Below are 14,581 nucleotides of genomic sequence, written 5' to 3'. Positions count from 1 at the left end.
CAGTACGAGTCGCCCGCTCCGCGCAGGCGCAGAAGACTTCTCTCGCGAGAGCGGAAGTCTCGCACCGGGGCCCCAGCAAGCCCCGGAAGAAGTGCGCGCGTGCGTCCTCGCGTGGGTCAGTGTCTGAGGGACTGTGAGGCGAGGTCGTCGTGAGTTCGTGGGCCAGGTGGGTTCTCTGGGAGGCCCATCGTCCCCTGCAGTGTGGTCGGCACCCGGCCCCCCACTTCCGGCGGGGGCAGAGCGTGCTCTGGCTTCGGCCCGGCACCCGGCCCCCCACTTCCGGCGGGGGCAGACCGTGCTCTGGCATCGGCCCGGTGGGCGCGGGACGTGGGAGCCAGCGTGCACGCTTGCTGCTCGCTTCCTGCTCCGGGTCTCAGCGACCTCGGCTTTCGTGTGCTTTCCTCAGGAGACGCCATGTTCTTCACCGCCGTCCTCCTCCGCGGCCGCATTCCGGGCCATCAGTGGATCGGGAAGCACCGGCGGCCGCGGAACGTGTCTTTCCGGATGAAGGAGAACATGATCCGTCGCCTGGAGGTGGAGGCCGAGAACCACTACTGGCTGAGCATGCCCTACATGACAGCGGAGCAGGAGTACCGCCACGCCGCGGAGCGCAGGGCCCAGGCCTTTGAGGCCATCAAGGCGGCCGCCACTTCCAAGTTCCCCGAGCACAGATACGTTGCCGACCAGCTAGACCATCTCAACGTCACGAAGAAATGGTCCTAACCAGGAGCCATCACCTTTACATTTATGGATACCAGACTGCTCTGCCCTTACCTGGTCCTGGAACTGGAAAAATGTAATTTATATAAGTGTGATCCCTTCGACCAGAATCTTATTAAAACAGACATGATTAATAGTTGTTTCATATAGACTATTTGGGGCTCTACCTAGGCATTTGGCTCATGCCTGTATTCCTCACACTCAGGAGGGAGAGGGAGAAAAATCTTTGCTGGTGTATTCAGTAAAACCCAACCTCAGAAAGCCAAAAGAAAGAGTATTTGGGGCTCTAACCTTGCTACAGGTGCATAATTTCGGATCTATTGCCTTTTTTTGCTGACCTCAAATTTGCAGTAGGCCTGCCTATCTCCAAGTACTGGAATTACAGGCATTGGCTCCCTGCCCTACTATAAAAGGGGGTGGGGGAGAGGTTTAGAGATGGGTCTCCCGATATAGACTGGCCTTGAACTCTAGAGATCTACTGGCCTCTGGGATTAAAGGCACGTGCCTAAACATGTAGCAAAACTAGACCTTTAAACAAAGGGCCTAGAGTTAATCACAGGGTAACACACCCATGAAGCAACAATTCTAATACACAGATTTTATAAGGAGTCACTCCACTTCACTACTTTCTGCCCTCCTCTCCACCCTGTGAGATGAAACTGGTATGAGTCTAAGAAGTGACGTGGAGATCACATTTACAAACTTTCCTTCTCTCCAGCGTATAAAACTTGATTATGCTGGTGACTGAATTTGGGGTGTCAGGTGTTATGCAAGGACTCTACCAGCTGAGCTCCATACCCTGCCTAAAAGTAGGGGATTTTGTTGGCTGTGGCGGTGGATGCCTTTAACCAGCACTCAGGAGCCAGAGCAGGCAGATGACTGGGTGCTAGCTCCAACCCAGCCAGAGCTACATAGTGAGACCCTCTCAAAAACAACAAAAGCCTGTGCGGGTGTGGTCCACAGGATTTACACAAGGGCTTGTTGAGGTATCCACCAGAGAAGACAACTGAGACACAGATTCAAGCCAATAGAAACTTTATTAGCCAGCTGGTGACTACACTGGATATCCGTCTCCCCCGCCCCCCCCGCCCCCCCACACACACACCTGGGTTGACACACTTCAGTTAACAAGAACAGTTAGCCAGAAGCAGAACTACAGAAGCCAAAAAACAAGCATAGTACATTTAGGGACTTGCCCAGAACTCTGGACTTTGACAGATTAGGTCTTTGTTTTCATTTTTGGCAGGTGTTGCTGCCTTTGTGCTGGGTTCCAAGGCCTGAATGGTACTGTCATGGTGTATGTTGTGCTGAGGTCTGGGGACCTGTTACAGGTTCATCATGTAGCCTAGGCTGATGGACAAATTATCTTCCCGCAGTGCTGGGATTATAGGAAGTAAGTTTTTCAAACTACTTCCAGCACACATCAACATCTCTACACTTTGGAAGGGCTACATGATGCAGGCACCAAATTCATTTGAAAAGACTGAACCTGGAAGGTGGTGATGCACACCTTTGATCCCAGCACTCAGGAGACAGAGGCAGAGGCAGGCAGATCTCTGAGTTCAAGTCCAGCCTGGTTTATAGTGAGTTCCAGAATAGCCAGGACTACACAGAGAAACCCTGTCTTGAAAAGCCAAAAATGAGAAAGATTGAGGGATGGGGCTGCAGGTGTGGCTCAGAGGTAGCGTTTGCTTGCTTACCAGGTTCTAGGCCCAGAATAGGCACAAAAAAACAAAACAAAAAAAAAACCCCACAAAGACTGAGGGAAAGCTGCTAGTAGCTAGTTCACTCTAAATCCAGGTTCACTCAGTTGATAATCTTCCAAATACATGGCCATTACTTACAGTGACCAAATGAAGTCAGTCTAAAGCCAGTTTGGTGTTGGTGTTGGTGTGTGTATTTTCTAACAAGCCATTTCTTACTCTGCCAATGACCTTCCAGGGCCCACTGCAGTCTTCGATTCTCTCACTGGCTACCCACCATCTCACATCTTAGACCTACCTTTGCCAGAGAACCCAGATCCTTATAGGTGCCCATGTCTATACCCACTGCCTGGAAGACAGCTGCTGGGGTTTCTAATCCCACCACTCACCCTCCTTCAGGTGCTCAATAAACAGATGGCAAGGAGCCTATAAATCCTGCCATTGGGTGATCATGTATGAAACTTCTTTAAATTTTTATTTTCACTTCATCTTCAAGATCTTTCCCATGAATGTACTTGAATTCTTGTTTTTTGAGACAGGGTCTATGAAGTCCTGTACTGGAACTATGTAGACCAGGCTGGCCTCAAACTCATAGGTATCCTCCTGTATCTACATCCAGAATGCTGGAATTAAAGGCTTACCCAGCATGCTCACACATAATTTGGGGTGCTCCAAATTTTATGACTAGTTATAGGAAACCTTTACATGGTTTCATGGTGTTTCTGGAAGTGCAATGGAATAGACACAGGTCTCCCTCATTTATTGCTTTGTAAAAAGCCCTCCAAACAACTAGTTTTCTCTGCTCATTCCTGTATCAATTCCAGGCTGCATCTCAGGCCTCCATTTAATCGGTGCTATTTCTTAAGTCTTCACGCAAACTCAATGTTTTCCTTTGATTACTAGCATGACAATTTAGCTGTTTTCTTGGAATAGTTTTAACTTTTATTACAATCGTGTGTGCACACGTACATGCACTGGCTACTTTGCACACTGGCTTCCTGGAACCAAACCCAGGACTTCAGGTTGAAAGACAGCCTTCATCTGCAGAGCAGAGCTAGCTCACTGGCCCAGTAGTTTTAAAATAACTGCAAGCCCTGTAGAATCCATGTGCTATGTGAAAGAGGCAGACCACCCTCACGTGGGTACACAGTGGTCTAGCATCCAACATCTTTTCATCATTGATGCGGACTATCTACCGCAACTTTTCTGTTTGAAAACCAATGTAGGCACATGGTAGGAAAGGAGAAAAAGATAAACACTGAAGTGGCGGCTATCAACTCCAAGCCCCCCTCTCTGGAAGCAGCTCTCTTGAGGGTTGGTCATGCATGTCTTTGGAAACTCCACTGCACATGGAAACAGGAGTGGAGTCAGACACAGGGTACCTCAGTCTTCTGTTGCCTCAAACAGTACTGGAATGGATACTTTTTTTTTTGAGAGCGAGCAGGAATACAGTCCCCCACTACCACAAATTATGCAGCTGAGTTTTCTACATTTGGGGGAAATCGAAGGGGTCAGTATATCTGGAGTACAAAAGATAAGCCTCACCCTGGGAAAACCATCTTTGTGATTATGGTAAATCCACTGCCATACATATAATGAATGTTCTTACACAAAGTACAACCCCTAAAGGTAAAATGAGTCAAAGAATGTGAGCACTGAAAAATTTGATGGACACTGCCAAACCAAACTGGTCTCCTGAAACTAAGGTCAATAAAACACTACACTCTGATCCTTTTAGAAGATATTTAATTATGTGTATGTGTGTGCCTGTATGTAGGTATACGCACATGAGTATAGGTGCCTGACAAAGCCAGGTGTTAGATGCCCCAGAACTGGAATTTGTCACCCTTACAGGTGCTGGGAACTGAATTCTGGTCCCCTGGGGAAGTAGTATATGCTCTTAACCACTGAGCTCTCTCTCTAGCCCTCTGGTTAATCTAGAGAAATTGAGGAACCACGACAGGAAAAAAAATTAGTAGATATGAAATTCATTACAGTTCCTATCTGATTTTTAGTGTTTATTTTGTGGGAAGCTATTAGATGAAAATAAAACTTCAAGAATTTACAGTTGATTGGAGCCATGTTATCAGCACAGCAAAATAACAACAGTAATAGAAACTAGGTGCTGAGGTGGTACCAAAGTGTCAGCCTGTGATGGAGGCCAGGCACCTGGAAAGGTAATGGAGTTGAAATGCGGCCTGGGGTAAAGTATCACTCAGAAGCTATTAGGGAGCTGGACAGTTGGCTCAGTGCTTAGAAGTGCTTCCTACTCTTCAGGGGGATGTTGGGTGGCTCACAACTGCCTTTAACTCTAGCTCCACAGAATCCAGGCACCGATAGCCCCTTTCCTGTAAGAGCCCCCCCCCAAAAGCTTAAAAAACAAAACAAAACACCCTATTAGTCATTCAACAAGGTCAAAGACAGCTAACATCATGGAAGTTAACATCACAGAACTGCTGAATACCCACAAAATCCTGTGGCCTCAGAGCTATTAGCTGCTATCCTTGTGTATTTTGGAACACCACCTAATGGTGTTGTTCTGTTGTTTTGAGACAGTCTCAACTATGTATCCCTGGCTTGCCTGGAACTTTATGTAGACCAGACTAGCTTCAACTCACAGACATCCTCCTGCCTCTGCCTCCTATGTTGGGATTATAGGTGCATACCACCAAGACTGGCCTCAAACCGTGTACTTACTCAACCTGAGGAAAAGGTGCTCATCTCTGTGAGCCTCTCTATTGGCTCTTACACATGCTCTTGAGATTTTAATGGTCAAGATAACATCTATGACCCGTAATTTAACAACCACAGTTCAACCATTTTACACATCTAGCAGTGGCAGATCCTAAAGTGCCTTGTGAAACAAACTGTCTGTCCAGAAAAACTTAATTAAACTTGTAAGGTTCTGAATAAACTAAACCACAGTTTAACTTGCCTAGGTTCTGAATAAACTAAACCACAGTTTAACTTGCCTGTCTTGGAGGCTGTTTTCAGAAATTACTAAGCTCTTAAACCAGTGGTCCTTAAGCCATGGGTCGTGACCCCTTTGGGGGTCAAATGACCCTGTCATAAGGGTCACAAATCAGATATCCTGCATGTCAGATATTTACATTATGATTCATAACAACAAAGTTACAGTTACGAAGTAGCAACAAAACTAATTTTATGATTGGGGTCACCAAAACATGAGGAACTGAATTAAAGGGCTGAAGCATTAGGAAGGTTGAGAACCACTAAACTAAACAATACTTTTAACAGATTTTCACACTGATCAAAATGAAATTATTTCCTCATTTGGCAAATATCACTTTATAATGGCAACAAACCATTCCCAAACAAGGCAATATCTTTATCTGTTTATTAATAAAGTAATTATGATTTCTGAAAAAAAAAGTTGTAAAATGTGCACATATTAATGTAGGTTAGGCCATTCAAAATACAGAGCAAAGAGTCATGGTCTAGGTTCACACAAATGAGAAATAAATACAAGGCTAAGCTACTTGATAGGTAAAGACAACTAAGGTAAACTATATTTCAAACTTGTTTATAGAAAAGCATATTAAATATCACCTTAAATAGTATCCATCTTTTCTTTTAAATGGGCATAGGCTTGTCTATAATCATGTACAAATATAATAAACTAACAGCTTTCTTAGCCCCTTAATACAAATACGATTCCTTGCTTTACATAACCCAAGAAAATAACAGAGTGAAGTCATTAGAAAAATATGGACCTTTCTGAATCTCTATTGAACTTTAAATTTAAAAATACAGCTTAGATCATATGAAATATGAATTTCAGATTTATATCTTATCTGTACTTTTACATATGTTCTTATTAGTTTGACTGAAATGCAAAAATATGATTTAATATTAGATTAGTTAAAAATACTTATCCACAGCTAGAAGTACTAGTTTGTAGAACAAGATGTAAGCTAAGCATATTTTTGAGTTACTGCCTATTCAATGCCCCAAATACACAGGCTCTAACACTAAGCCCTTAATATAAATTTGATTCAGAGAGAACGGGAGATCTCATGACTCATCTCAAGCATTCTTGTAAACAGTCAAAATTTGCTTTCTGTTAGGAATTAAAATTCAAGTAAACACCATATGTTTAAGCTAACCAGTTATGCTCATAACACATTGAATCATAACCACTATGTAAAAAGTTTTTAAAAAATCATTCTTATGTGAAGAGAAAACTCAACTTTGTAAACATGTTCATTTCAATAGCTGGTATACTGCAGCTGCTTTGGTTGGCACAGTGACAATGGTCAGGTGCCACAGGTACTGAACAGGCCAGTACCCCTGTACCCAGATAAACCAAGTCTCCTGTCTAATGTTTTTAATGGCAAGGGCAAGACCTGAAATTCAACTTCATTTTCTTCACGAATGTTCAAGTGTTTGAAATTTTGGCAAAGCTTAATTTTGACCTGGTCTCCCCAGCTGACAGCAGACTCAATGCCAGTTGAAATACTGAAGAGTCAGCCTTCCCCGATTCCCATACCACTTGCTACCCCCTAATAAACAGCCACTGTTATGTATGAACAGATTCAGCCTGGACCAGTGGTAGAGGACTTTCCTAGTATGCACAAGGCCCTGGGTTTGATTCCCCAGCATTAAAACACAACAAAAAAACAACAACAAAAGCCAGGTAAATATTTTAGATTGTGGCAAAATGTTGGCTATAAAGGCTACAAAACCAAAAACTAAAAATAGTTTACTATACTAATAATCAAATGAAAAGAACTCAGAAAGACTATACCTCTACATAATAGTATGTGCCAGGTGCATGCAAATCCTCTGATCTAAACGCAGAGACAGAAGGATCAGGATTCTGCTGAAAGCAGCATGCGAACTACCAGACTGAGGTTGTACTTTTGGTTGGGAGTTGATCTTCTCTCCTGACCTTTTTGACACAGGATCTCATGTAGCACAGGCTACTTCTGAACTCACTACAAAGCTGAGAAGGAACTAGACCTTTTTGCCTCAGGCTCCCAAGTGTTGAGACTGGTAGCGTGGATCAGCATGCCTAGCAGTAATTTGTATCTCTTAATTCACTCTGTTTTTTGAGAATCAAAAATATTAACAATAAAGAGTTGACACAAAGAGGAATTCATACTACATATCATTTTAAACCACGGTTCCAAAGCTAACTTACTCCTCTGGTCCAAAGGGGAAGTTACTTGAGATTCAGAATTAGTGCAGTCAATGAGAATTCAATCAATTCCCCAAACTGCAAAGTTGGAACAGCAGGTGTCTTGATTTACGCAGGATCAGGGAATCACAGCACTATCTTTAGTATAATGTTTGATAGACAGGGGAGTCCAGAGATACTTGGTGGGAAAAGGAAAAGCAAGGTTATTTGCAAACTTCAACACTGGGGGATCCTGGGAGTCCTGTAATTCAATTCCCTCAGGATGTCCTTTCTGCTGCAATCCCACTGTGTGTACAGACACCGTACAGCCCCAATACCTGCACATCTGAGTGAGGCTCCTCTCTGCTGTCTACTGCAAGCTATCATGTTAGGTATATTTCTCTGATAACAGTGTAAACGGAGAACAGCATTCCACACTGTCTTTCTATAGAGCATGGACTAGTCTCCTAGGTACAACCGTTCCTGCTAAAGCTGTCAGGTGGCTGCTAGGGAGTCAGGCTTAAGACTTCACATAGGAATCAGAGACTGAGAATTTAAAACATAGTGTCTGTGTGCATCACAGTGCACATGTGAATGGCAGAAGACATGTGCGAGTTGGTTCTCTCCTCCCAGCAGGGGGCTGAGCTCAGGTTGTAGGTTTGGGAGCAAGTGCCTTTATCTACTGAAACATTTCTCCAGCCCAAGACTGGAATCTGTTTTATTTATTTTGCTTCATCTGGAGTGCATTTTCAGTCGCTGTTTAAGCTGTTAAAAGGTTACTGGAAAGTACCACAGTGATTTTTTAGACATCATCTAAACTGAAAATCTATTCATAGCATTTTGTAGCATACACACTTTTAGGGCTAAGAATCTGTTTCACTGTTTAAAATATTCCTCTTACCATTCTCTCTTTCCTTTAGCTACTTCCACCTATTCATACTGTGTTGGATCTTTGCATAGCACGTGAACCTCTGTGCTTCCATGCCATATAAATTCCCCTGAAAATTCAACAAAGAGTAATTAAAAAGCAGAGAGTACAAAACATTTCTTTTACTACCATGTGTCCTTTGAGCCTTGGGCACATACTATACCACATGGCTGTATTAATGCTCCTTTTACTCTGCTCTTTGGATACGGTCTCTATGAAACCTGCAAGACTCAAACTCACAGCAATTCTGCCTCAGCCTCCTGAGGGCTGGGATTACAGGCGTGTGCCACTTGGCTTGTATTATAATGCTTCTAACTAAACCTTTGAATTATATCAATATCTTCAATGTTCTAAATGATTATATTTAGGTATCTGAATCCTTCTGAGTGCTATTTCATAGCCAATAATAAAAAAATCTTTATTAAAATGTTGAAAAGTATAAAACAGTAATTATAAATTAGTAAACATCTAATTAAAAAAGCAGTATTTCCTTTCCCTTATACAGTACAAGAATCAATGATATGGATATCATTTTTAGCCACCATTTGCCCCAGATTGACTTCACCGAAGACAACTTTTTAGTTTGTTTTTGGAGTGAAAATCTAAGTGGATATTAAGGAATAACTCTATTGTTTTAACTAAGGTGTTAAGAAATACAAATGCCATGTTAACATGTGAGGATAGCATCTCAAGACAGGTGTTATTTCCAAAGGAAAACTAGTCACTTTTGAGCCGAGGCAATGCTGCACGAATGGACACTGGAAATTAAGGCATCTTTCTGCTCTGTAGTGCTTCTGTGGAGCCAGCACACTGTACAAATGCTTCCTTTTAAAAATATATCTTCTGTTATACTTCCATTACTTCATTCCATCCATCATTTTCTTGCAAATAAAACTGAAAATAGTCCAAAATGTGTTTTTATATACCTACAAAAACAGAAATAATTGAATTATTAGGTGGAAGCCAATTTTTCTATTTCCTTAGCTATTTAGTAAATGGCCCTAAGGACTAACAAGTTAGGAACCAGACTCTTGAACTCTACAATATCTCAGACTTTTGCAAAGAGTAAAGGAGGGATCACTGAGCTTTCGGCCTGCACTCAGGGTACCCTGTCTGCCCACTTGGACACCATCCGAGAGTCAGCCTCTCTCATCCACCTACTGCTACAGAAACTTCAGCTGGGGACTCTCCGACTACATGAGAAGCACCGAGTGGTTGAATGGGGCAGTGTCCACAGATGCAGACCCTGAAGCTAGCTCTTCACAGTGCGGCCTATTCAGCCCGATGGAGGCTTAGAACCGCCGTGTCTGGAGCCTGGAACTCATTTTGTCCTAGGTCGTGGGCCCTGCCTCTAACTGCTTAGGTTCCAGGTCCTCTGCAAAGACCTGACCTCATGATAAGCCTGGAGTGGAGGATGCAGGTGCTCTACTTGGCAAGACCCCAGATGAGATCTTCTGGGAAAATAACAGTAGCCAGGAAGGAAAGGGGATACTAGGTCATAGGTTTGAGACAATGCTTTGTTACTGTGTCTACAGAACTAACATTAATGAACCTGGAAGCCCTTTGTCTGCCTTTAGTCAATCTTCACTTGATCAAACTTCAATAACAGACACCCTTTGTTCGTTAAACTAACCAGTAAGGTACTGCTCTCATGCTTCCATGTACATCTTTCTTTCTTTGTTTGTTTGAGACAGGGTTTCTCTGTGTAGCTTTGGAGCTTGTCCTGGAACTCGCTCTGGAGTTCCTGGAACAAACTCACAGAGATCCACCTGCCTCTGCCTCCCGAGTGCTGGGATTAAAGGTGTGCGCTGCCGCCGCCCGGCCTCACATGTACATCTTAAACATTTTCAATTAGTTTCTTCATTAATCTACCAGCAAATGGTTAGTAACATTGTGTTAGAAGTAGTAAGGAAAACGAGATTCGGGCAGAAGTCATATTGCAGTTGTAGGACAGAACTGCTTAATCTGGGTACATAATTGAAAAAAATGAGATGAAATATGCAAATAAACTACATTTTGCTGAAGGAAATACCTCTGTGTTGTCTTACCTTGCACTCATCAATGGTTAGTTAGGAACAAGTAGTACTCAATTACTTTCTATTGCCACTGTAACATGGTTATTTGTACCTGTGAACATACAATTAATTAGAAGACACAAGAAGAAGTAAGTTTCTGGCTAAAGGGAGAAGTTAATTACTAAGTTATGTGACTATTACAGGTTTCAAATGACAACAATTTGCCTCCGTGTAGAAGGCAGGCATGAGCAGAGCGCGTTAGAGAGCGTTTGAGAGCATGTTAGGTTTGTCAGGTTCATCTGGGGACATGGCCACTGGGCTTAGAAGTGAAGCAGCAGTAATTAACAAGTGCATGAAACACATCCTTACCAGGAGCCAAATAATCTTAAAGACGCGAAGACACTTATTAACAGATTCCCTTCACTTACTTATGATTTTTTTGACACAAGGTCTTACTCTATGGCCCAGGATGGCCCCAGATTCATAGAAATCTTTCAGCCTCAGCTCCCAAGTACTGGAATATAAGGTGTGCTACCATGACTGGTAAGGGAAAAGCAGCTCAAAATGCCTCTCAAAGCTCAAGCTTCCCCCCCCCCCCCCCCCCCCCCCCCCCCCCCCCCCCCCGCCACCCACCACCCCCCGGGATCAGAGCTACTCAGACAGTTCCCGGGGCACTTCCTGGAGTTACTATGAACTGATCTGTTTTCCTATAGTCAAGCAGATTCCTGACAGTCATCTTACTGTTAGACTCGAGAAGCACCTGAGAGAGCAGAGAAAGGATTTGGGCTGGTGACGTTGATTAAGTGGTCAGATGACACTGTGAGCCCAGTTCTGCAGAAATCCCACTTCGCCTCAGCAGCTGTTCTAACTGCATCCACAGTTCACAGACTGGTCATTTAGAAAGGCAAAGGCCTCGTCCACGCCACCCTTTAAAGAGTATGAAGTCACTACACACCCAAGGGAGGTTTAACAAGAAGCCTAGGCTCGAATAGTACTTGTTGATCCTCCTGCCTCAGCTTCCCAAGAGCTAGAATTACAGGTGTGTGCCACCATACCCAGTTGAGTATAATGCTTTCAAAAATTGTTTTAAATTAAATATATACCAGAACACTAAAAAACGTTCTTAAAATATTATTCGGATTAGCCAATGCCAAACTATCCATTCATGGGTGAAGAAACTTGTGACTGGGAAACAGCCCAGCTGAACAGAGGGCAGAGTACAACTCAGCCATTGTGCCTTGTCCCTTTCCTCACAGGTCCATCCACAAGCATGGGCACCTCATATGTAGGACTTTTACAGACAGTCTTCTGTATTTATTGTCTCAAATATCACACCATTTTGGCTTTATACAGTTCTGTTGAATCTGGAGACTTTCATCTGAAGGGGATGAGAATCATTACCTGGTCTGGTGACTCCTTCTTCAGCTCCATTCTCTAGCCACTGAGACTCACTGTCCAACAAACGGTTTTTTGACTCACTAAGTGGTTTGATAGGAAAAGGTTGATTTGAGCTAATACTGAAAAAAGGAACAGACAGTTCAGTGTATACTTTAATGCTCAATTAAGGATACTTAATAATTAATAAGCAGCCAATTAGTATTCCTTCTCTGAAATATGCGAGGAAACTCATGAGATCTTAGCACTCTGAAAAGGCTAGCTCCAAGAAAAAAATATGCCCACAACCCCCGCCCCCCAGTCAAATGACTCTCTGGGCCCAAAAGTGTGTATTCCAATACTGCCAAAGAAACCGGTTAGACTAAGAAACAGCTTGAGGGCAATGGGAAAGGGCTTTTAACACTTGTTAATTGGGAGCTGTAGTAGCATAAGGCCAGGTGAAGAGCTGTCTGTGGCCAGTACAAAAGTTACCTGTCATCTCCCAAGTTCTCTGCTCTCTACCTCTGCAGTTTAGATCTAAGGGGAGAAAATGATTCAGTAATTTATCGTAGACTTATTTTTCTAACTAAGAGAGCCAGGGAGGAAGGGAATGGAGGAGGAAAGGAGGAAAAGGAAGAGAGGTTTGCCAGGTATTTCTTATGGGCCAGCCACTACGCTGGGTGCCACACACGCTCTCCACCCTCTAGGGAAAGGAAACAGACTTGCCTGAATGACTTGTTTAGAAGCAGAGTGAGCGCAAAGGCTGAAGGGGCTGGAGGCCTTCGGTGCGGTGCGCGCTGAGGCTTGCCCCACCTTTCTTTATTTTTAACTTTATGACTTTTTCCCAAGACAGGGTTGCTCTGTAACAGCCCTGGCTGTCCTGGATCTTACTTTGTAGACTAAGACTAAGCTGGCCTCAAATGCACAGAGATCTGCTTCCTCTGTCTCCAGAGTGTTGCCATTAAAGGCATGCACCACCACACCTGGCTACCTTTCATTTTTTTGTGTTGACAGAAATATGAATTTATGAATCAGTTTTCCTGGTGTGCAACTATGTTAAGAAATTTCCTTTAAGATGAATAAGAAAATATTTGTACTTTCAAATTATCATCAACTATTCTGACACTGCAATTAAAACCTAGTTATTGAAATTAATGGTTATTAGAATAAGAACTGGCTTTTAAATTTTCTTTAAAAAAATACAACTTGGTATAAGCCAATATGAAGTGCTGAAAGGGAATTTTACTTTCTAGAAGATGAAGACAGCATATTTACTTGCTCGATAGTTTCCTTAGACATGAAGCTGCATGTACCTGTCCTGATCTAACTACTGATTCGCTCTGCTACTCTGGTTTTCTAGTTTACATGTAAAAAGTGTGTAGGATTAGGCACCTAACACCGATCAGTCCTCCATTAAAAGAGAATGTAAATAGAACTTTCCTTTTTCTGTCTGTTTCCTGGGGTGCTACTGTTTGTGTATGAATCATTCATGTAGAACAGGCATCAGACTGTTTTACAAAGACTACTGAAAAACTTAGGAACAAGAAACATACCTTCTGGCATAGTCACTCTGGTTTGCAACAGAAGCTTGTTCGGGATCCATTCCCACAAGGCGAGTTGGAAAACTGCAGCCATCACCCAAGCTGTATGATGAGAAACAGTAATTATTTGCATACTAATTTAATAACAATGGTCAAGTTTAACATTTGTCTTTCAGAGGCCTGGTACAACTAAATTACTAAAATTTATCAAGTCAGATATCAAGTCTAATTTTGGAAGTTACCGTCTCCACTGAAGACAGCCTTTTCTCTCTCCTAACTCACATGTACTTAGAAACAATGGCCTCTGTGCTGATTAAGATCACAATGCCGCCGGGCGGTGGTGGCGCACGCCTTTAATCCCAGCACTCGGGAGGCAGAGCCAGGCGGATCTCTGTGAGTTCCAGGCCAGCCTGGTCTACAAAGCGAGTTCCAGGAAAGGCGCAAAGCTACACACACAGAGAAACCCTGTCTCGAAAAACCAAAAAAAAAAAAAAAAAAATCACAATGCCCTGTGAGCCCTTATCACAGACAGCTATTCAATTATCTGGGTACCTGACAGCATCATGATCACTGAAAGCATCATCCACACTCAACCTGAAATTGCAAAGTAAGTTCCATGTATTCAGTCAACACCACTGCCAGAACAGCTGGTACTAGAGGTGCAGCTCAGTGCTGAGCTCACAAGTAGCCTCTCACAGAAGGCCCTCCAAAGGTTCTCAGGTACTACAAAACCAATCAGCCAACCAAAGAGCTCCGAACACTTGGTAAGAAGTACAGCCTACCAGTGAAAAAAGGCAAGCTCCACCTTCGAGCTTACGGCTGTCCAAAGAACCACAGCACGTCCGGTTGGTCTCACACTCTTGACCCATCACAACTGTGCACAGCAGAGGCACCTTTGGCCAAGACAGAGTGGCTGTAAATTTGACATGTCACCATAAACAATCAGAAACAGATCGGCACACAAACGACTGACTTCAAAACAGACAGTATAGGACAGTGTAATAGTCAAACAAGTATTAAGGGGCTAGAGAGTTGGCCCAGCAGGTAAGAACACTTGCTGCTCTTGCAGAGGACCCAGGCTTCTTTCCCAACATCCACATGGCAGCTCATAACCACCTATAATTCCAGTCTCAGGGGATTTGAAGCCCAATTTTGATCTT

The 14,581-nt window shown here is 43.2% G+C and overlaps 2 protein-coding genes and 1 non-coding gene across 8 annotated transcripts in view; 1 reads left to right on the top strand and 2 right to left on the bottom strand.

Annotated features, from left to right (window-relative positions):
- The first annotated feature begins 51 nt into the window (after window positions 1–51).
- On the top strand, window positions 52–854 carry Mrpl57 (mitochondrial ribosomal protein L57). Of its 2 annotated transcripts, XM_052733097.1 has the most exons (2): window positions 52–166; window positions 407–854. In XM_052733097.1, exon 2 carries the CDS (start codon window positions 415–417, stop codon window positions 721–723), a length of 309 nt encoding a protein of 102 aa, XP_052589057.1. In that variant the 5' UTR covers window positions 52–166; window positions 407–414; the 3' UTR covers window positions 724–854. The 2 variants fall into 2 exon arrangements, with proteins under 2 accessions (XP_052589057.1, XP_052589058.1); XM_052733098.1 differs by lacking the exon at window positions 52–166 and having other exon boundaries at window positions 173–854.
- A 3,000-nt stretch (window positions 855–3,854) lies between these two features.
- LOC128108114 (U1 spliceosomal RNA) lies at window positions 3,855–4,019 on the bottom strand. The gene has a single exon (XR_008217326.1). It is a non-coding gene; the product is annotated as a U1 spliceosomal RNA (small nuclear RNA).
- A 1,748-nt stretch (window positions 4,020–5,767) lies between these two features.
- Window positions 5,768–14,581, bottom strand: part of Zdhhc20 (zinc finger DHHC-type palmitoyltransferase 20) — a 65,125-nt gene continuing 56,311 nt past the window's right edge. For 2 of the 5 annotated variants that reach the window (XM_052733087.1, XM_052733089.1), the window contains 4 exons: window positions 13,434–13,523; window positions 11,908–12,023; window positions 10,540–10,618; window positions 5,768–9,417 (listed from right to left, as the gene is read on the bottom strand). In XM_052733087.1, coding sequence (XP_052589047.1) covers window positions 10,578–10,618; window positions 11,908–12,023; window positions 13,434–13,523 — 247 coding nt within the window. In that variant the 3' untranslated portion in view covers window positions 5,768–9,417; window positions 10,540–10,577. Of the gene's footprint in view, window positions 9,418–10,539; window positions 10,619–11,903; window positions 12,024–12,372; window positions 12,418–13,433; window positions 13,524–14,581 lie in introns of those variants that run through there. The other 3 variants (XM_052733090.1, XM_052733092.1, XM_052733088.1) reach the window with 2 other exon arrangements.

Source organism: Peromyscus californicus, unplaced genomic scaffold, assembly GCF_007827085.1.
Source record: "Peromyscus californicus insignis strain IS unplaced genomic scaffold, ASM782708v3 Scaffold_12__1_contigs__length_115047231, whole genome shotgun sequence".
In the NCBI taxonomy this organism is placed as follows: Eukaryota; Metazoa; Chordata; class Mammalia; order Rodentia; family Cricetidae; genus Peromyscus; species Peromyscus californicus.
The sequence above is the reverse complement of the archived record's forward strand: the minus strand, read 5'-3'. Positions and strand labels throughout refer to the sequence as shown.

Excerpts from the sequence above, each read along its gene's own strand:
- Mrpl57 (XM_052733097.1), top strand. The coding sequence starts at position 415 with ATGTTCTTCACCGCCGTCCTCCTCCGCGGCCGCATTCCGGGCCATCAG.